Source organism: Camarhynchus parvulus, chromosome 3 (assembly GCF_901933205.1).
Source record: "Camarhynchus parvulus chromosome 3, STF_HiC, whole genome shotgun sequence".
NCBI lineage: Eukaryota > Metazoa > Chordata > Aves > Passeriformes > Thraupidae > Camarhynchus > Camarhynchus parvulus.
Genome location: NC_044573.1, coordinates 6854378 through 6877307, shown reverse-complemented (window position 1 = coordinate 6877307; position 22930 = coordinate 6854378). Strand labels below are relative to the sequence as shown.

The window sequence follows — 22930 nt, the reverse complement described above, 5'->3', positions numbered from 1 at the left end:
ATGATCCCAAGTGAAGAACTTAGCCCAAATTCAAAGAGCAGTAGGAGCCTTGACCCAGATTCAGGAAAGCATGTGGTTAAGCACATCCTTACACTCAGGAAAGCACTTCATGATGGGAATAAAGGCAGCCAACGGTTCATGCTCATTTACACCTTTCTTGAACCAATTTCTTTTAATTTATTCATGTATTTAATTTGCTGTGTGTGTACCTCTGTGAGTTTGGTTAGTGAGCACCCCGTTTCCCTGCTGTGCACACTGCTCAGGCTCACCTTGATGCCCTCGATCCTGAAGCCCAGCGTGGCGGTGGAGCTGATGGTCTCCCTCCACTGCATGTAGCGGGGCTTGGTCACGGCGCGCAGCACGTTCTCCTCCTCAGTGGGGGCGTCAGGGTCCACCTCAATCATCTTCTGGTACATGTCCTTCCTCAGGCTCGGCTTCTTCCGGGCCTTTATCAGCTCCTCCTCCAGGTACGTTCTGCAGGGAGCGAGGGGCTGTGTGAGCAGGGCACCACATGAGGTGCCACACACCCACAGACAGCCCTCAGCCCAGAAATCAGGCTGATCCAGGATAGCTGATCCCTAAGGAGTAGTGCAGGATAGGAAACAATAGAGCAAGCCTCATTGTGGCTGAATTGATCCTGATTTAATTACCACTCCATCATCCAGACCTGATATCTTTTCAGTTCATCAAGGAACCACAACCAGTCTGGCAATAACAAGGGAAGTCATCTCTCACAGGTTCTCATGGCCTTGCTGCTGCCACCCCAGCAGCCTCCTCGTGCCATCCCTTGTCCTGAGCTTACCCCAAAGTTCAGGAAACCTGAGCTAAACATGGGTTTCAAGATAAGCCCAGGAAACTGTGCACATGCTGTGGGAGCCAGCTGAATTGAAGACAAGAAGGACATTACGGTGTCCCATCCTTCAGCATCAGCTGCTGCTCCCTTTGAGGATCAGCCAAAGCTGCTCCTGTGCCTCTCCTGTGCTCCTTCCCTCACTCTGTGCACCACGAGGGCTCTGCCTCACCAGATGCTAAATTGGGTGGTTTTTTGGGGATGATTTTGCCCAGTATAGGTCTGCTTCAAGTGGACTTCCTAGCAAAAGCTTTCTCTTCAAGATGAAGCACAGGAAGGGATGCAACCTTGGCCAGGTGCTTAGCACCACCCCAGGTCCACAGGGTGCAGCCAGGATGGGGGAATGGGAGAAGGAGGATGGAAGGTGCAGAGGAGTGCTCAAAGACCTTGGTTTTATCCATGCTTCAGAGGAGCACCCCTCTGTGCCAGAGCACAGTGGTGGAAAAGTTCTGCACTCTGGCAGATGCATAAAACCATTATCCACAAAGTAATACTTCCTGCAGCAATAATAAACCACCACAGAATTCCTTTCACAGCTCCCAAATTAACCCTGGCTCAGCCTGGAAAGTGTCCAGGCCCTCCTCAAACAGCCCACCAAGTTGGCTGAGATGTCCCAGCAAAACAACACAGGAATGACCCTATCTGTCACTGTTCTACACCTCCCACTAGCCATGCTCAGCTCTGCAGAGGGACAGTGCCCTCTGCCCATCTCCCTTGTGCCAAAATCCCAGCACGGAGCGTGTGATTCACCTCCAGAACCAAGCAAAACAAGCTGGGAGGGTGCTGAGTGGATTATGTGGGACAGTGTTCCCGTGTCCCACAAGGCAAACTGGTGCCTTCGCTTAGGGCAGACATCCCTAGGCCATCAGCCCCCTTGAAAAATACTGCAGGTAAAAGCAATGAAAGTCCTTGGCTGAGATAATCAAATTCTTGATTTTGGTGCAGATGGAATAAAACAGCAGAATAAAGCAGCAGCATGCTAGAAGTGCTGCTCACACTGCTCAGAGGGCTAGAATTTCTTCTTTTGAGAATGACAGATCATCAATGTCCGTGGCCTGGTCCTCCCCATCGCCTCAGGCTTGTGCCATCACCAAGGCTTAAGAAAGACAAAGTTTTGTTTAGGAGCGACTGGAATAAGCTGCCACATCCCAAAGCCAGGTTGGCATGAAAAAAACAAACCTTTATCTGCCTGGCAGCAAGCTGCTGGCTCAGAGGACAGGTTTAATACCCCTGAGGTTTAGATTATTTGCTCAGCCATGGGGATGCCCCATTCCACAGCATTAACTCCATTCATCCTCTCTCACCAGCTCCTCCCACAGCACCATCTTATTTCAGGATAATGATGCCCAGCACATTTGCCCCCTTGCCTGAGCTCCAAAACCCCAGGTGCATAAATCACCTGACATGTGATCTGTGCATGGCAAGCTTTCTCCCTCCCTTGGACAGCCACAGGAGCACCTGGGCAGCACGTCCAGCAGCTCTTCTCCTGGTGCTGCTGTCTGGGTCCAGAGTGAGTCCTGTTTCCTTCCCAGAGCAGCGTGTGTGTGCCAGCCGGGGCCACATGGCTGCGCCGGGCCCTCTGCCCTTCCCTCCACCCCTCCGGTGGAAAGTATTCCCCGCCTCTTCCCTGCCGACAGCCCGGCACGCCAGTTCGAGTTTCACATTGGGATTCAGGAGGGGAAAAAAAGATTCCTCCCTCCCACAGAAACCATCAGCTTTTCCAGCAGCGCGTCTCCACCATGTCTGGGCTGCGCCTTTGCCAGCGAGGGGGGTCTCAGCCCTTCCTGCCACCAGCCTGCAGCACACCCAGGGCCAAGGGGTGGCCTGAGGCTGTCCCAAAACTGGCAGCCACCTGGGGCCACCAGCCCTGCTCATATCTGCTCTGGGACACCCTTGTCATCTGTGGCACGGCACACTCAACAACTGCTGCTGGCCAAGTGGCTGTAGCCTGGGATCCTGGTGGATCTGGAGAGATGGTTCTCAAGGATGACATGGGTAATGTTGCTCATCTGTTAGGAAATATTTCAGGAGCTTTGCGTGAAAGGCACCGAGCTACTCAGCACACGCATTTTATCCCTGCAGTGCGCATCGGAGCAAAGGCTGAGCAGAGGGGAAATTTCTCGCTCACTGAAATTGTGCCTTTCAGGAGTCTTTACTTCATCCCTCTGGCACCCTGGGCAGGATCTCCTACACCCCATCCCTCGGCTGTGTCCTCATGTGGCAGAGAGAACCTCCCAACAGCTACTGTGCCATTCCTGTGTACCCAAACCCAAGCAGAGTGCTGTCCCCTCCACCACACCAAACCTTTCCCAGCATGCAGGACAGTCAACAAGCAGAGAAGGAAGAAGCCTGGTGTATCCTTTCCATACCCAGCTTTCCCCATGGCTCTGTCATGGTACTGGCTGAGCTTTACCTGAAGACAAGTGAGCTTGGTATTCTTAAGTGTGCATTTCAGGCAGTTTTACCTAGGAGATGCATTTACTTTTGACTATCCCATCTTAAAACTCAGAAAACCTCCCCCGTGCCACTCACCTGACCCCCATTTTGCAGTCCATAACACAGGGGGAGTCAAACTCAGCCAGCAGATCTTCCATCTGGTTGTATCTCTCCCCATCCTTGACCACATCTCCGTGGTAGGCAGGGACATAGGGCTTCAGGACATCGTTCATGAGGCGGTCGAGGCACCGCTGCTCTGATTCACAGTGCTTCTTCAGGATCCTGCCATTGGCCGCCGCCTTGAAACTGCCTGAGGGGCACAAGGGACAATGTGGCACTTGCTTTGCGTGGCAGGAAGGGCAGCCCAACGCCTTGGGAGCAGCTCCATTTACACCTGCACCCAAGGAGTCCCTGCAGGCAAGGACTGAAAAGCTCAGGTTGCCAGAGGTTTATGAGCAGCACTGTCACACCCCAAGAAGGCAGAGACCCATCCTGCAGCACCCACCACGTTTGCTTCACATCCTCTGTGCATTCCCTCTAGGCTCACATCTTTGTGTCTATGCTCACATGTGGGGCACCTTTGTGCTGGGCAGCATCACCTGCTTGGCAGTGGGTCAGGAGCTGGGCCTGGCTCTCACCCAAAGCACCCAGGAGAAAGCAGCAATAATTCCTGCTGGCCCTGGAGACTGAAAGCCCAGAGCACCTTCACACCACCCTCACTAGCATTTAGATTGAGTCACTCTCCTGGGCTAGAGACTGGGAGCTGCAAGCTGTGACACTCATGCAGCAGCCTGAAGCAACTGAGACCAGCAAAGCTCATTAAGCTGGGATAATGAAGGGCCCTGCCCCCATTCTGTGCCTCCCCATGCTCTGTACCTGCGTGTCCCGCTAGCTGGATCCAAGGGTACTTCTTCTTGAAAGACATCACAAACGGGGACCAGTGCACCATATTCTTGATCTTCCTCCATGACTTGCTCTAAGGGGAAAAAAAATCATGAAGGTGAATGCAATGTTTTAAGCTTTTACTGTCTGTAAAGTCACTTCAGGCAGCAGGCAGCTGTTCTGGACAGGGAAAGAGGCACCACAGCCAGCGCAGGATGGAAGCAAACAGAAAATCTGCTCTTTTCCCATTGTGCTGTGCCAAGCCACTGGGCCTCAACTCCACATTCAAAAATCACGAGTAACTTCACTGAAGTGGATGGTGTTACAGCGTTGTTCCAGTTGGCTGCTGCTGCTGCTGCAGAGCGCCCAGCCATCCACACTGCCTGTCCCTGCTGCTCCCTGCATCCCTCCGTGGGAGCAGCAGGGATATTAACCCATCCCTGGGCACTGCAGGGACATTAACCCATTAATTGGCACCACAGGGACATTACCCCATCCCTGGGCACCACAGGGACATTACCCCATCCCTGGGCACTGCATTAGATTGCAGCAGATGGGGAGGGAAGGCAACCCAGGACTGCCATCCAGCCACAAAACCGAGCTGCAGGTCCTGAGGGGAACAAGAGCACAGGCACACAGAGGCTCCCTGCCTGGCTTTTGTTCCCCCTGAAAGGCAGCTGCTGTGTCCATTAAGCTGGCAGCCCACGTGTGCTGATCCGCCTGCTCTGGCCCATCCCTAACTACAGTTCAGAGAACAAATCCCTGCTGACACGTTGTGTTTCTCACCAGATAGATTGCTCAAAACTATTTACATGACTCTAACGAAGGCTGCACTGGACGGCACACAGCCTCCCTCAATGTCTCCTTCCTGCGAGTTTTTCCCTGGATTGTTCTAGGGAACACACCATCAGTAAAAAGCAGGGGATGACCTCTTATCTTGGCCCCAGAAGGTGACGGCACAAACAAATTATGAGAACGATATACAAGGGCAACAATGGAAAAATGCCTTGTTGCAGGAGCTGGGACAAACAGTGTAGTCCTTGGCTGCTCCAAGCTCCTGGGTTCAGCTGGAAGCCAGCAGATAAATTATCCTCATTTGCTCCGCTGTGAAGGCATGGGAGGGAGCCTTCCAGAAAGCCCAAGTAATCTCTTCCTCATGTTTGGAGAACTGGCCCCTGTTCCAGTAATGCTTCACAGACAGGCAGGGAAGAGCCAGCAGCCCCAACTTGCAGTTTGGATGCTTGCTGGGGGTGAACTCACAGCACAGGAATCCGTGCTGGGAACTGCTGACATGTTTAAATGGCGAGCAGCAAGAAGCCAGACAGAGGTGTTCGTGTCTAAAGCGTGGAAATTACACCAGGGTTATCCCGTGCGCCAGTCTGCTGGGGAGCAGGGAGATGCAGGGTGGTGGGCAGCACAGGAGTGGGAGAGGGGAACAATCGAGGTCTTTCCCCACTTTGCAGGCTGTGAGGAGCAGGGCAGCCCTTCCCTGGAAGGCTGCCCGTGGCCGGGAGCGTCCCGGCGCAGCCTGGCACTGGGACAGCATTGCAGGAGTTTGGCAGGAGCTGCCCAAGCACGGGGTGACACCGGGCATCCCCTTCTCCAGGGCTCCTCCACGCCGAGGGCTTGCTTGCTTTGGCAGGGGGGTCAGGCAGTTCCCTACCTGACATGAGAATGAAGGTTTTTATTTCCACACAGAGTGCCAGAACTTGTGTGTTTTAGCTGTTCTTTGTTCTCCTTCTGGCAGAGAGCGAAGGGGAAGCGGGGGGGTGTCCCCTCCTTTTGTTTTTAAAATAGTAACATCAAGTCCTGGCTGATGTCATCAAAAAAGGGGGAAGAGAAAGTCTCTGGGGGAGTTTGGACTCTAAAGGAGTGTGATCCACCTCCTCTAAAAGAAGGAGTCCTCCGCTCATTTGCAGCACAGCATCGTAAGTCACTCGGTCCCAGGAAACATGCCAAGGCAATGTGCCTTCCCAAGCCAAGATTTTGGTTCATGGTGGTTAGAGCTTTATAGTTAAAACCTTGAGGTACTTCAAGGTACAGGCAGAGTGGAGGCAAACAGTCCCTAAAGCAGGGCAAGCCACCCTGGCTTCCCCCTGCCAGGGCTTTCCCAGGAGTGATCCTGTCCATTCCAGCACTGCTCCCAGGGTAGGATAATGACCCTGAGTCCCCTGGAGACACAAAACTCAACAAATCAACCCTTCTGCTGATCTGAACAGGTCAGAGAGCCAGTCACTCAGCACAGCCACCCGAGGAACAGGTAGCACATCCTCACCCCCTCTATGCCAGAGGGAAATGTTTTCACTCAGGCCTCACCCAGTTTCAGGCACACCTTTAGTCAGGTATTTCCAACCCAAGTTTTAAGGACATGTGTAATGACTTCTTTTATGGTGAAGCTTGAGGCAAGCTTCATCCATTTCAAGCCACTCCCAACCTGCTGGAAATCGACTGCAAGGTCAGTAGTCACTGCTGCAGGGGTGACCCACAATTCTGATTCACAGAGCCCCTTTATCCCTGCTTCTCACAGGGGTAACCACTGGACACTAACAGGGGAGAAGAGGGACTGTTGTCCCTCTGATTCCTTCAGGAGCCGCTGGATTTTTGTTTAACACCTGAGCCCCCTCCCAATGTAATAAGGAGAAGTTTTCTTCACCAAAAGAATGTTGCTGTGTTGTGGCAGTGCTCAAAAGGCTGAGTTTTGCAAGGCACAGCTCCCCTACTAAACCAGCAGCTGCACAACCCCCATCTGATCTCTGGTACAGGCAGCAGAGGGGATCCCAGAGGAGCAACACTGGCCAATGCCCCCAGGGATCCTGCCACTCCCTTTGCCTGAAGATAGCAAAATTCTCCCTAGGTAGAGTCTTGCTCCAGAAAGTCAACCTTTGTACTTTCCCTTGAGCCCCAAGAGAGATGGGAAGTGGCTTTTAACCATCTGCAGGGTCCTTCACCCTGGCAAGAGGTCTCTGTTTATTCAGACACTGATGTGCAATCAGAGATCTCAAAGCCCAGGGGTTTGGGATCCCGGCCATGCCAACCTCTCATGCCAGGCTCTGCAGCCAGCCATGGAAAACCAGAGCCACAAGGCTCACAGCACTCCAGTCTCACTCCACAGCCACATGCAGCAATCAGCCCCTCCACTGCCTCCTGCCCTGCCTGGTGCTATTAATAGACAAATTGAGTATTAAGGCTATTTACAGTAAAGAAATCTTCTTTAACACTGTGTCAGCCTGTGGGGAACCATAAGGTTGCTGTCTCTGGGCTCTGCAGTAGTCTGTAACTTTTGGTTTATATTTCAAGGAGTTGTTTGCTCACACATCCAGGAGCACAGGCACAGCTGTAGGTGCATGGAGGTGTGGTAACTCCCTGGACTCAAAGGATTTTTCACCACACTGAAAGGTGGCATTACCAAGTGATGCAGCCGAAGGGCAGATCCGTGCTCTTCTCATTTGCCTGCAAGGAGGTGAACCTGCAGGTGGTCATTTCAAAAGGGCAGCACATTTCCAAGCCTTTTGCATGATCAAAGCCTGCACCTGATGTGGCACCCTGGCTCCCAGCTCTTCCCCCAAACCCAGCCCTTTCCCTCCCAGAAAACTCAGGAAGCTGTGTGGACTGACTGCACTTCTGCACAGGCAGCAAGAGCATGGAGCCTGTATAAGCAGGGAATATGCACGAGGTGTCTGATGCAATTCGACACTTTTTATTTAAAACCTGGTTCAGCATCAGCAAATGCCAACTGATTAGCTGTTAAGTAAATTATTTAGTGACTCTGGAAATACATTTAGCAAGGAATGGCACCGTTTTCCCTAACAGTCTGCCACATGGAAAAGAGGCTCAGCAAGTGAAGAACCAACTCTAAAAAAGAACTTCTCAGGGTTTCTGCAGCACTCTGCTTCTGCCTCTGCCCTCTTACAGCTTTTGCTTACTGCACAGAGCAGTATCCCAAGCCAGGAGTGGGATACAGGCCAGAGGAGTTAATCCCTCCCAGTGAGCACCCACAATTGGTCAGGGGGAGAGGAGTGCTGGCAAAACAATTTTATCGGCTGTATGTTTAACTTTAGTTATCTGAAGCTTAAAGCAAACTCTAGGCTTTCCCCATCTGTCAATAGAGGTTCATATGGAAAGAACAACACAGGAGAATTTAGTGCCAGTGCAGAAGGTCAGAGGATATATCGTGTTTAATTAGATTAAACAAAAAGTGACTGATGAGCTCAGTGCTCGCTGTACATTTTCTCTGCTGCATATTTATTCCTTTAATGTCTGCTCAAAGGAGATGTGCCTTTCTCAGACTGCCTGTTGCCTCCCTTTCCCAGCATGGACACTGGTGGAATTTGACTGGTGTTATTCCCCATGCATGGAGCCAGCAGGGTGCTCTTCCCTTTCCATGCATTCAGCCAGAGAGATAGGCAGTAACTGATTTAATTTGCTGAAATTATGCTTTCCTATGGTTTTATGGGACCAAATGTTCCTGGAAATAGTAGAAGCTGAACCTGTATTTTAGTGCTTTTTATTAACATGGTTAGAGGCAAGATTACACAGCTGGGCCAGGGGATGGAAAAGAGTGGGAGCAGCATTAAATTAATGATTTTCCCAATTGTGAAAAAAACTTCAGCTCCTTTCTCCCAGGGAAATCATGAAATATCCTAGGATCAGAAGAGGTGGAGGAACACTACGAGGAGACAGTAGTGTCACCAATGCCCACTGCTTCCCCAGGCTTCACTGGAATTGCTGCAGCCCAGGGACTTGCATAAGTGACACCCTGGCTTTCCCTTCCCTTTGGAGAAAGGGCTGCTCCTGGGTGCTTCAATTCCAGCTTTTCTAGGGCAGGACATGAAGCTGTGCTGTTGCAGGCTCCAAGATGTTTCATTCACAAGCAGGAGGGTCGACTGGCCCAGAGCCTTTCTGATTTAAAAAAACCAAGGCAGCAAGGGCTGAGAAGGGCAAACTTTGCTCCACAGAGCCCTCCTCTTTAATAACTAAATGAGTGGAGGGAACTTTTGCCTTCAGAGTTCCCTCCGTGCCAGCCCGCTCCATGGCCATGCACATCCAGCCAAGGAAAAAGAGGCCATTTAGTTTTCCATGTTTAAAAGAATGAATGTGTTTTCTTTTGCTCTTTAGAAAGTAGTTAAGGTTTCCCTAGTGATGATTGTTTCCCTTGACTGGGAAAAACCTTGTCACTGCAGCCTTGGTGGGGAGGCCAGCTTTGTTCATTGTGCTGGACGCTGGGCGCGCAGGGCAGAGCTGGCAGGTACCACGGAATGAATGCCTCCTCCTCCTGCTGTGTCCTGCCTGGGGGTGACCAAAATGCACCATACACAGTGAAAAACCTGGCATGTGATGGTGCAGGGCTGGGGTTCTGCTTGGCTTTGCCATCTCTCAGCCCCTGGCTGCCTCTGTCCTTCAGGCTGTGACCACTTACCCTGATGCTGGAAGCAATGACAGCCCATATTCTGAATTGTCTTCCTCCTACACAAATCCTTCTCATCCTTGCTGATGCTTCTGTACTGCACAGCACATAAATAGCCTTGTTTTGGCCAGAGGAGCAGCTAGCAATGGAGGAGAGGGGCTTTGGATCAGTGGGCATTTCTTGATTTAGTCACAAAAGGCATAATACAAAAGTTTCAGCAGCTCCCCAAAACCTGGCAGAAGCAATGCCAGTTCCACATCCCACAGATACCACTGAGCAAATATAAAGTGAAGCCCAATATCAGGCTTCACTGAAGTTAATACAAGGAAATACAGTGTGATGACTGGCAGGCATTTCTGGTTGCCTAGAAATTCTAGTGTAAACCCTTATTAGATAAATTATTTTGATGACTGTGGTATAGATGCTCCTGTTGGGGTGTAGTTACTTCTGTTGAGGTGTAGCAGCTTCTGCTACTCTCCAAAGTCTCCATCTAATTTGGAGTGAGAAAAAATCCTAACACATGCACTCTTTTACTTCAACCATTTTGTTTTTCAGAACGGTCTTGTTTTAGCCAGGAAGGGTTTTGCCTTTCACAAGAGAGAAACCCCTCCCCTCTGGTTTTGTGAGGAATGCCCTTTTCTCCAGTGGGATCAGGGAGTTGTCCCACCAAGACCAAAGATCTGGGGTAGAGGGTCATAGAGATAAAAGCTACTGCTTCTCTGCTGTCTGCAGAGATCAGCATGTGTGATAGAGGAGCCTCAGTAAAAAACGCGTGAAAGCCAGGAACATCTGCTCAGATCATGGAAAAAAATATTCCAGTGTATTGGAAAAACACAGGAGCTTGTTGCAGGCTCCCTCTTCCTGCTTGTGATGAAGGCAAGGAGAATCAGAAAGAGCAGAGGCAGACGAGTGAGCAGCAGCCCTCCAGCCTGACCTCCCTGCTGACAATGGAAGGAAGCAGAGCGGCTGGGAGCCGGCAGCACAGCCGTCCCCCACCGCCTGGAAGGACATTTGGAACCTCCTCACCACCCACAAAGTGTGAGCAGAGTGGAGCAGGAGCCACGTCAGCACCACACTCAGGGGAAATGGCTACAGAGAGGACAGTGCTGTTAGACCTCTCTGGCCAGTTTGGCAAAGAAGGGAAGAAGACAAAAAAGCCTAAGTGAGAGCGAAGGCAAAGCCTGCATTGGAGCCTCAGAGCTACTGTTGTCTCCATGAGGCATTTCTTCTGGTGGAGAGCCTTTACTGAAGCAAAGCTGAACACCTCCTAATGCAGATCAGCCACAACTGACCCTCCCATAAAGCCAGTGGAATTATTAATTGCCAGCATCAGATACGTTCAGCCTGCTTTCCTGAGTGGGAACTGCTCCAGATCTCTGCAAATGTATTTGTTACTCATTATGTACACACCAGTAAGATTTGTTAAGCAATTTTCAGCTTGGAAAAGGTGAGTGATTCAGAAACAGCTAATCAAATTTGGTGGACTGCTACTTAAGCTGTACAGTGCTTCTTCCCCAGAAAGCAGCTAGCCTTTAAAAGTCAGCAGACTATAAAAATCCTTGCTGGTAGCCAAAAGTGGGCCTTGGTGAAGTGATTTGTGAGAAGAGCCCCAGAGCAGTGCAGCTCATTGGTGCACAGAGCTGCAAGCAGCCAGATCAGGCGTCCAGCTGAGAAACGGGATGTGCTGCCCAGAGATCTGACCCTGCACCCCTCTATCAGGGAACTTGTCATCAGCTTTGATGGAAGCTGCTCTGTTTCCATCTGGAGACTTGTGTTTGATCCCTTTCCCAGTTCCAGGGTATTCACCACCATCTTTCTGGTTCCAAACATCGTTTCAGCTCCTCAGCTCCTGCAGCAGCACAGCACACACTGGGGACATGGGCTCCTGTGCCTGTGCTGGCTCTAGCACTTCTCACTCTCATGCTGCCGGCAGGGAAGGATCCCTGCAGCCTTCCCAACCCTGCCACTGTGAATCCCAAACTGCTTCTAGCTGCTTGGGTCAGAGACACCAAACACAGGAGTAACCTCAATGACTGGAACAAAGCAACACTTTGTTCTTAATACCTGGGGTTTTTTTGAGACTGATTTCTATCAGCTCCAAGAATGACTGAAATGCCCAAGCTCATGTCCCCAGAGAAGGGGGATGGACAGGGATCTCCTCCCTGCACAAGGCTCAGAGCGCGCACACGCAATGGTGTGATGATATCACATCACTCATCATTTCATTCTGGCACTACCTAGCAGGGTGGACACGGGCCAGACAGGGCTGCCACTGACTCCCAGTGCTGCTGTGGCCATGTGAAGCATTTCCTCTGGCACAGCACAGAGGGCATTGATACGGATGCTGTACATGCAACACCCTGGCAGCAGAATGCCCACAAGCACTGATGATAAACAAGCAAGGTTAGCCAAGCCAAGTCATGCCATGCCAATGAAGCAATCTGCAGGAGAAGCTGGGTGAGAAAGGTCTGGCTTGTACACTTGAGTTTTGCTGTTGCTGAAACCCCCAGACTGGTTCACACTGGTTTTGGACACAGAAAACGTTTCATTTTGTTGCTCCCTGGCCCTGTCCACTCATGGAGTTAGATCCCTGCTCTTCTGCTGTTTCACATAACTGCACTTTACTTTGTGGAGCGTGTGCATGAGAAATGCATCTCTCCCATGAGCACTTCCAAGGGAAATATTCAGATACTTTTGGAGTGCCTTCTGTGAAGTGGGAAGGCAGAGCTGGAAGGGAAGAAAAGAAAGGACCAAGCTTTGGCTGCGGAAATTTGTTTAGAATAGAGAATTTTTAAAATTAGTCATTAGTGCTGAACATGCTCACATTTACTGGGTATAGGAAGTGTAAAAAGGTGATTTAGAAGAGCAGTTATAAGTTTCACAAACATGACTAAACTCTAAAGCTAAATGTTCAACAGGCGTGACCTTTTAATTCCCCTTTAAATCAGTTTAGCACTTTCATTTGTGTTTGGAGTCCCTCATGTTTGGATAGCACTTTGGTGATTTAAAGTACTATTTAGGAGTTTTATTGTTTCTCCTGCTTTGGAGCTGGGACCACGAATCCTCTGCTAAGTGGCTGGAGGAGTTTCTGCTTGCACAGGAGCTGCTGGGAGCACCAGCCTGCCTCGGCCATGGCTCCCCAGCATTCCCAACCCATCACCATGGCATGGTCCCCTTCTCCTAGGCAGCTCCTAAACATAATCAGCAACCAGCAGAAGCTCCTCCAGGAATGGGAGCGCAGTCTGAGCCTCCTTGGTCTCAGATCCTTACAGAAGGAGCACAGTAGAAACACGACAGCTTTGGGAAACCTCTTTGCCCAGAGAGAGGCATTGCCAGCAGCCAGGAAGCCACAGGCACACGCCACCCAGCACCCTCCTCACAGCTGCAGACCTGCTGTGTATGCCCCACACAGTGCCCAAAGCATCTTCCCAGGAGACTCAGCACAGCATCTCAGAGGGTTTGGTCTCTAAAGAGCTCTAAGAGCTATTAAAAAAGTGGCCTAAACCTGAAGGCAAAGCGAGATTTGTTACAGGCACTGAGCACCCACAGAGCAGTCTCCCTGCATGCTGCAGGTAAGGGCAGCTCAGCTCAGCTTTTCAGCTCTGCATTACTCCTGGAGCCAGGGCTTGTGGGCATACACGAGACTTCTCTCCCTCAGAATGAGAGAGACACAAGCTCGTTCACCATGGTGAACTTTGCTTCTGAGCCCACCTTGTGGGTGCCCTGAGACTTCTCCTCCACCAGCTTTCCAGCCACACTGCCCTGATGGATATGGGAAGCAGAAACCACGCACTTTAGGAGCAGCTGCTTGTGGGAACTCCTTCCTCACTGCACACATCAACCACAGGCTCTGCTGGAGCCAGAGGCTCCCAGGAGCATGGCAAGACCAAGCTAATTACAGGGCTTCAAACATGGACCATCTCATCAGCTGCTCATTCCCAATTCCCCACACAGCAGAGTCGGGCTGAGAACAGCGACTCTATCCACATGTACTTCAGCTAGATTACCCCATTCCCTATGCACACAGATCCAGCCCCAGCTGCACTCATCTCTGCCAGGCAGGGAGCTCCTCACTGCCACACCCAGGAGCAGGCTCACCCAGCCTGGCGGGGACACAGGGTGGCACCGGCTCGGCAGAGCCAGGGCACCGGCTGTGAGCAGCCATGTGGGACCCTGGAGACCAGGACAGAGGGAGGAATTCTTATTAACAGCGCACCTCAGCTGCCCCCCAGCCCACTGCAGCAGAAGGGCTGGCAGTGAGCAGACCTCACACACAACCACCAGTAATTTTATCCTCAGCTTCATTTTCGGAGTCAGAGCCTTACACGCACCCCTTCACCATTTTAGTTATGAGTCATGGAAAAATGTCAGCTGCAGCTCCACAGCTCCACTCCTGCAGGGCCAGGTACCTACCTCTGCTCCCAAAGCCCACGTCCTGGCACGCCTGCCTGCTGGGAGGGCATCCGAGGGGCCGGCTGGGCAGCGCTGTGCCAGGGGAAGGCCGGCACGGCGCTGGGGGACAAAGCTGTCACGGCAGCAGGCAAGGAGGTTTCATCCTCCACCGCTCCCTCCACGCTGCCTCTGAGGCTTGTGAGCAGAGCTGGCGAGCCCTGCTGCACCCTGGCACTCCCCTGAGCCCTTAGGGAAGGGAATGGGATCCTCAGACACACAGAGGGTTACCCAACCCTACATCCTGGTGCGGCACGCAGCGCTGGATCTTCCAACCCAACCGTGCGCTGACACGCAGGGGTGGGGCGGGGGAAGAAAAAAGAGGATTTCAGCTGTTAACTTCTAAGAAATTGAGGAAAAGCTTATCACTCCTGTGTGACTGGCCTCAATCTCCTCAGAGCTGGTACATGTCATGCTGCAGAGGTGTCAGCTGGGGGAACACCGAGTTTTGGTGGGAAGAGGACTGCAGGGGCCAGCAAAGAAATTTGCTGCTTTAGTGCACGTTCGCAGCCTTACACAGGGTGCTGGGGAGGAAAAGGTTTCTCTAACTCAAAAGGGAAATGCTCATCTGAAACAGGAAAATGGAACCTTCTTTTGAGCATTAATAGCAGAAAATCACCTCTGCAATGGCTGTGAATCCCTGGGTGTGCAGGACGGAGAGGATGCTGGGGAAAAACACCCCATCCCTGCCAAGTCAGCTCACTCAGGACCCCAGGAAAGCCCTGGGGGCTGCTGCTGGCCCAGGCACAAACGGGGACACGCTGAGGTTTTGGGGGGAAACACTGCTCAGTCAGGGTAATAGCAGAGTTGGTGAGTGCCCTGCGTGGGAGTCCCGGATGTGGGAAGAGAGGGTCTAAGTTCTACAGCAATGCTGACAACACACTGACCACAAACAGCATCACCCAAGGATCACCCAGGCAATTCAGGTTTGTAAAGGCAGATCCAGAGATCTTATTGCTTTTTTTTTGGGACAAAAAAAGTGAAATTGTTTCTAAACTAAATATTTCTCTTGAAAGAGGCTATTTTAAGGCGGGTGGAATGACACAGTGTGACATCCTTTAAAGAGGTAGAGATCATGGTTTCATATTAAAACTCAGATAGTCTTTCTTAGAACAGCATGTTATGGTTGAAGAGAATTCTAGTGAATTTTCTGGTCCAAAAAAGGAGACAAAGATGAAGGGTAGTTATCTCCAGCCCTAAAATAGTGAGGGCACTTGCAATACAATGAACAGAGGCAATACAATGAACACATTATAAACATGGGTGTAGCACAGGCAGAGTTTAGCTCATTGTGTCCTAGAGTTTCTAAATATATTTTAGCTTGAGGGAAGAGCAAGGGAGAAGAGAAATGAACATAGGGAAGACGCCCAGTCTTCTGAACAACTGGGTTTTCCATCAAGGCACAAGCCCACGATCTCTGAGGCTGCATCTGTGGGTAGCAGCCGACTGCTGAACTCCTCCTGCTGCAGGCAACTATGTTTAGCTTCTCTTAGAAGGTGAAGGAAGCAGAATAGGAGGAAAAAGAACTTAGTCATCTTCTCCCCTCAGACATTTTGCTGTTCATTTACTTCAGCAGCACATGAAGCACTTAGTCACTCTGTCTCCGACAGGCTTTTTTCTATTTTTATTTTTCCAAATCAAAATAAAAGAGAGAAAAGGAGGTTCCTTCCCAAAGAAGCAGCTGGTGGAGGAGGCTGGGGGTGTGAGCAGCGAGTGACCAGGACTTCACCCCACAGCTCAGTGGCTGCTGCAGACACCCAGGCGAGTGTTTGCATGCAGGAGGAGAGAGGGCAGGAGCTGCCACTTCCTCTCGCTCAGTGACAGCTCGATGAGCTGCTCCAGCAAGCCAAGGTGCCAAGCATCCTCTGGAGCTGAGATCTGCTTCGTGTACAGGCACTTGGCACCTGCCCTCACAGTAAATTCAGTGTTCTAACACACCACTCATGCTCCAGGTGTTTTCCAGCAGCAAGGACTATCTTAGGAACTAAGCCACACATCCAGCTTGGGTGTCCTCCATTCTCCAACTCAGAAAGACAGTGTCAGAGCAGCACTTCCTTTGGGATTGCTTTTAGTAAGCCAGCCACCACAGCTCCTGCATTACAGTCCTGAAGGACAGAAACTTTTGTCAAAACTGGCTTTGTCCAACAGTGTTGTAGAACACCGGAAAACTGCTGCTCTTCCTGACTCCTCTCATCCTCAGGAGAGCCCTTGACATTGTCCCTTCCCCAGTGAGCCTTTTGACTGTGAAATGCAGGCACCAACACCAAGGTGCACACTGGTGCTGAGATGCAGCCTCAGAAGGGAGAGTTTGAACAAAAAAAAAGGGGAGAGCAAGGAACAAAGTGTCTCTGAATGCAAGCACAATCTAGAGCTGGGCATTTGGTTTCTCTCCTGTGCACAGTACCCTGAAGGGTCCGAGGACAGGGAGGCAGCCCCCAAAACTCCCATCATTTCTCCCCCATCAGAAGCAAACCCACTGGCATGGCAGTGACCCAGTGCTTTACTACTGACTCAGGATGGGTTTTTTGGAGGGCTCAGAAGGCACCCAGATGGCTCATGGCTTCCTGTTGCTTCAGCTTTACAATAAAGCAACATAAATAGATCTTCATTCTTTGTTGACATTTGATGCTGTACAGCAAAACAGGCATTGTTAACCTAAAAATAGGAAACGCTGTGGCAGCTTTGAAGAAATTCAGCGTTTTTCCTGTACTGATGCAAAGGCGGTGGCCGAGTGCCAGATGCCTCTGTCCTGCTTTGAAGCACGATGGAATTCTTCGCGGCGCTCGTAAATCAGCGCTTTGTTAGCACCGGGCAAGCTCCAGTGACACCAGCAAACCCTGGTATTTCCTCCTCCTGCCTCGTAAGGGAGGGGGGGATGCCTGATGCTGCATTTCATCCCCGCTGGAGATGGACAGCCCTGCGCGCCTATTGCCGAGCGCGGCGCAGGCGGAGGTTGCCACGGCAGCCGCTGACGCACAGCCGGGCCCCACTTCTACATTTTTCCATTACACGGTGTTGAAGCTTGCAGAGCAGGAGGTAGTGAGTGAGCCACTTTCCTGAGTGAGGCACTGAGAGACCAGCGAGGTGGCAGGGCTCTGCAGGGCAAGCCCTGTGCTACTTACAGCGCGCTTAAAAGGAGGAGAGCGCAATGTGGCCAAAAGCTGCCCTGTTCGGAACAAATGAGTGCACGTTTTTCAGAGCTGGCTTGAAAAAAGGGCACACCTAGCACTACACCTCTCAGAGTGTGGGTATAGAGAAGTCAAGGCTCCAAGCAGAGCGGGGTGTGGGTGGAGAACCAAAAATTCCTGGTGGCTTTCCTTGTGGAGTACAGGGGAAGGATGGGCTGACACAGTCCTCACTCCTGGGCGTGCTGGGACCAGGGCAGCGTGGCTGTACCAGCCCCTTCACTGGGTCCCACCCACAGGGATGCCCCTTTCACTGCTGTGCCACCATCCCCAAAGTGATTTAAGGGGGCTGAGCCAGCCCTGCTCACGCTTGGGAAGGGGCTCTGCCTTACAGCACGGATGGGGAGCAGCAGCACAGCCTACCCAGCCACAAGAGCAGCTCTTGCCGTACACATGGTCTCTCTCAGCTCCATGCTTTGGTGGCTCTCAGGGCCAGGTCTCTCCAGATGTTCCTCTTAGTTCATGGACTGATTTTAACCCTCCTTTCCCACTGCTGGGTGCCAACAACCACAGGGATGGTCTTTCAATCAGCAGTTCAGGGCAGCAGGCTGCCCAGCTTCTGCACAAAGCCAGAGCTGTGCAGCATCTCTGGTCAAAGCTTATCTACCTCCCACGCAGCTGCAAGCTGCAGGCCAGGCTTGTGAGGTATTAAATGCCACCAAACACAACTTATGCAGTTTTTAACCACCTCAGAGCCTCAGAGATAGGCAAATGGTGAACATCAAGCCATTTTTGGGCATACCTATTTCAAGTACAACTCAAACGTTTTGGGGGATGGAGTACACTTGCTGGAAGTTCAGCTAACTGTTATGGTGTAATTTCATCATGACAATTCAGGATCAGCATTTAAGGGTCACTCTTTCCTCTTTGGTTCAGTTATTCTCCTGTGCTCACAAATCTCTTTGTCCTTCCCTGGTGTGGGCAGAAGGAGCAATCTCTGCATTCCTTGCAGGGATCTCCTGCCCTGCAGGGTTAGTTCCCCCAACCACTCTGGGGCACTGTGCAAGTACTGGGAGGCTGCAGCTGCCTCACAAATCCACCTCTTAGCAGTGTGCTGGCTCACAGTGTGGCAATCCCACCTGTGGAGTCAGGAATAAGCAGAAATGTGTAAAACTAAAGTATTAGTTCAGTGGTACTGAATCTTGGCATGGGAAACATCCCCTGTCCAAAGGAAAAAAAAAAAGAAGGGAAAATGCCCTGTGTGTTTCCAAGCTCTTGAACTGCTCCTGTTGTTGATTAGGGATAGAAGGAAGCTACAGACAGGCAGTCTCACCTACAGGGTGATCACTAGAAATTCCCCATATCTCCCTTGTAGATTTTCTAGATGAAAAACAAGTCCAGCTCTCTACAGAGAAGCACTGAGACCTTCACAGTCTCGGAACAAAGGGTACCATGATCAACTCAAAATCAGAAGTTACCTTTTGGAGCTTGCTGCTTTTTGGTGACCTTACTGAGCTCCACTGCTTGGCTCCACTGTTTGGAGCCACTGTTTGGCCTGTGGAGAACAAAACCTTATTTTTTACTGCTAAGTGACAACTCTGTGCAACAGCCTGTACCTGCCAGGGCCTCTCAGGGGTGTAACTGGCATTACAGGATCCCTGGCCTTACATGGAATGAGGAGAGAGATTTGCAGAAAATGAGCTGTACTGCTTTGCAAATGTACTATCCCTGGCACATGGCAATCTACTAATAAAAGCAGTATTTGCATTTTTTGCATAAAACCAATTTGGATTCACTGTTCCTTCACCTGCACAGCACCAAGACTCCCTGCATGAAAAACAAGTCAGGAAGCTACTGATGAAAAAGTGGCATTTGCAATGCTAGCACTTCAGGAACTACTGAAAATGTTTCATGTGCTCCCTCTGAGAGCAGACAAAGTGTTTCAAACCATGGCCACCACAAGACATTTGAGTCCCACTTGTCACTGGGGGAGGCTCACACCTCCTCACCAGTGTACACTGGTGCTGAGGCCTAGGGTGGCACAGCTACCTAGGGACATGTCCCAGGACACCACCAGGGAGAAGGATCCATTTCTCCAGAGCTGGCATCTGTGAAATGCCCAAGGAAACTGCTGCCAGCACTCTTCCTGCACACAGGCCCTGGGCCAAGGGCAGGATTGCCACCCTGGGGTTCTGCATCGACCCCGTGCCAGCACTTTCACAGCTCTGCACAGGAGCTATGCAAATGTTGTGGCCAAATCCTCTCCATTCCTCATCACAAATGTAATTGTCTATGCAAAGCTGGTGCACCCAGGGAGTGACTGCCTGGGCCCCCTGCCTCAGCCTGCTCACCCCTGCATGAGGGCAAGGCACGGACCCCCAACACCCATGCTCCAGCTCATGAGGCTAGATGTAAAAATCTCACAAGACCTAAATCTGTCAGTGCTGCTGTCCAAGCAGCAGTACTGTGGATGCAGAAGAAGAATAAAAAAAAATCCATAAATAAAAGTATTTAATCTTGGCTAAGACTTGCCTGTGGAAGCAGCAGCACAGGTCTGTCCCTGTTATGTAGTCCCCAGCACAAGTAGAGGGAAGGTGTCCCATTTTACTTAGATTATAAACAGCTGTGAGCTTTTTAGGGCATTACAGTTAGTGGTTCTGTCATGGAAAAGTTTATATGCTGGAAACAGTGTCTTGTTAATGAGCTAAGGTATTTATAGTATTTTTAATAACCAGAGGGTGTTTGAGATATTAACAAAAAACGTGTTGATGAGGTGACTATTTGTGACACCCACTGATGTGCCAGACAAGAACAAAGTATTCTCAAGTCAGTGACTGGCACATCCCAGAGAGTGGCTAGATGAGAGGAGGGTAGAAGAGAAGATTTTTGTTTTCTGTATAGAGAGGTAGTTAAAAAAAGGATCATTGAAGGCATTTGGAAAGTTTTAGCCGTGGCAAGCAACTAACAGAGACTCTTTTGGAAGATGCAGGTCCCATTAAGTAGTAGTTAATTTGAGTTTAAGCAGCTCCAAAGGAAAGGAGCAGAAACACTCACAGAACTGAGGATCTGGACAAAATCAGGAGGGGAGCTGCAGCTGTGTTTCAGCTGCACAGCAGTGAGTGCTGGGATCTGGGACTGGCAGCAGAGCTCACTGTGAGGGCTCTTGGTTTCAGTGGAAAGTTTCAGGTGCAGGGGGATGGGTAATGCTCATGTGGGGTACCATCCTTCACCCCACAGCACCGCTGCTTCCTTGGATGAGAAAGGGGACAACATAAAAAATTACCCACTCCAAGAGTCTGGTCTCAAGAGCTGGAGTTTGTGAGTCAGTCCCAGTCTTGTTGAGCCTCCCAGTCCCACTGGAAACTATGAAAAAACCCACCCTCTCTTCAGACAAGCCTGCCCTTTGTGCACTGGAGATCCTGTTCCATGGGGCCCTTGGCCACTCCTGTGCTGCTCTGGGCCACAATGGGAAGGCTGTGATTTGGGGGAACCACCCTGCCCTAGCTGGGCACAGGAGAGCAGCTCCTGAATCGAAGGCATGTGGTAAATTCACCCTGGGTGAGTTTCCCTTTACAGAGCCTTGTTTGAGCAACTTTCCGGAGCCAACTTTTAAAGCCTGCAACTTTTTAAAGCACCCATGAGCATTGCCTGGCTGTAATTTAACCTTGGGATAATTTCAACCCATGCAAATGAAAGGCATAGGGGGGCAACTAGTGCCTTTCAGCCCTGTGAGAGAGCAGCCATGACATCCAAGCACTTCATGTCAGCTGAGCATCCCATGTCAGCTGAGCCACTAACACCTGAGTCAGGGCAAGGAGGACAGAAAGAAATGGAATATAAAGCCTGAACTCAGGGCTGGAGCTTTGCCCCTTGGGTAGCTGCATGCTTTGAGAAAGCTGAGAGCTGTACACAGAGATTGAGTTGATACCAGAGCTGTGATTACTCTAATTAAGATGGCACTTCAAACCCGTGCACCATGCACGATGCTGCATCATCTGGGCATATGTGGCCAAAGATATTTTCCTTCCTGACCCATTCCCATCCCACATACACAGTGCTTGCTTCTCCCCCTCCTCATTTTCTGCTGAACAGACAAAAGAAACTCGACCAGCACCTCACTGTGGCCATCTCTTGCCATGGAGAGAGCCAAGGAAGAGCCAGATGCTCCTGGAGCCCCATGTCCCAGGGCAGCCCTACACAGCCAGCGTGGGATGCTGATGCTGTGCCTGGCAGCCAGCTCCATCCCTGGCCCACCAGCAGCCAGAATTTGCTGTACTATCACTTTGGCACACTCCTTCCTTCCTTGGCAAGACAGGCCAGGACTGAACTTTTCCATTGAGACGGATAAACAAAGACTTTGCTTTTCCCCCCCATAACAAAGTTTAGCCCAGGAAGTCACATGAGTGCAGCTGCATCCAGCATGTGTATCGAAAATGGCTCGAGCTGCTGGCAGGGTATGGATGTACAAAACCTGATACAGGACAAAGCTCTGCCCTGGAAATGCCCTTCCACCAATGTGTGGAATTGCAGCAGAAACATCCTGTCCTTCCGCACGAAGGCCAAATCTGACCCTTGGCCAGAGTGGATTCCCCTGCCTCACACCATGTGTCAGGGAGGACACACTGTCACTGAGACTGTCAGAGCCAGCTCTGTGTCCTGGCTCTCCCCCTAACTCCCCACAGCTCCCAAAGCCTCCCCCTGAATTGCTGTCATGTGTTGTTCCAGGGCACAAAAGGCACCCTTGGCAGGACACTGAAATGGAGGTACAGGAATTCTGCTGCTGGAGGAGCCTGGCTGCCCCAGCCAGCCTGGGGACAGAGGCTGGAAAACTACCCTGCAAAATATCTGTGCTCTGGAGTATGGAGAAACTATGAGCAGTTTGCCTTAGGGGCAGCAAAAACACAGGGATTTGCTGATGGTCATTTTCTGCTATTAGAGCAATAAATCCATTCAACTGTCAGCCAAAACACCAGAGAAAAAGAATGTGAGCTTAGGGAAAACAGGAAAAAAAAATGTGTTATGAGTTGAAAATATTTTCCTGCAACTTTTAGAGGCAGTTCTGAGCCCAGCACCTATCAGTCAGAAAACCTGCTACCCCTGAACCCGAGCCAGGCCACCCCTGTGGCTATTGTGCTTCCCCTGGACTCCCTCACCCTGCACAGAGGTTCACAAACTCCAAAACACTGGGAATTTCATCTGAAGCCCTTGCAGAAGATAGCAGATGCACACTGTGCCCTTTCCCCTTCCCAGGGAGGAAGGCAGGCTAGGAGGCTCAAGGGCAGTGTTGACAGTCTGAGGAATTGGAGTTGTCCCAAGCCTGCATTTTTCTTGCTGAAAAATCATTTCCATTGATGCCATTTTACTGCATCCCCCCCTTGTTCCCCTCCTCTTACCTCTCTTCCTTCTTTGGTGAGCTTTTCTGGATGTTTTCTGACGGAGGACATTGTCCTAGCAACCTCAAACTGACTGGTGGGCAAAATGCAAGGCAAGCGGGCCAGGTGAGCAGATGTGTGGTGGCTCAGCTTCTCTTAAAGCTGAATCCCTGCTGCTGCCTCCAAAGGTGCCTTCAGCATGGGCTGCTGACAACAGACAGGATCCAACACCTTGTGATCCTTTTGCTGCTCAGCTGGACATTCCCAGCCCCTACACTGGGGCTGCCCATCTGCAGGCAAGAAGCTGTCCCTGGGTTGTTCCCAGTAAAAGCACAGACACGGAGGTGTTTGGCTGGAAAATTGTTAGTAACCCCATTTCCCAGGAATCTGGGGGCTGTTGCCTCAGTTGGAA

The 22930-nt window shown here is 50.9% G+C and overlaps 1 protein-coding gene across 1 annotated transcript in view; it reads right to left on the bottom strand.

Moving 5' to 3' along the window:
• Positions 1-22930, bottom strand: part of ITPKB (inositol-trisphosphate 3-kinase B) — a 66187-nt gene that overhangs the window by 11122 nt on the left and 32135 nt on the right. Inside the window, exons 3-5 of the mRNA XM_030945119.1 lie at positions 4163-4262; positions 3383-3596; positions 270-474 (exon numbers count right to left, since the gene is read on the bottom strand). Coding sequence (XP_030800979.1) covers positions 270-474; positions 3383-3596; positions 4163-4262 — 519 coding nt within the window. The remainder of the gene's footprint in view (positions 1-269; positions 475-3382; positions 3597-4162; positions 4263-22930) is intronic.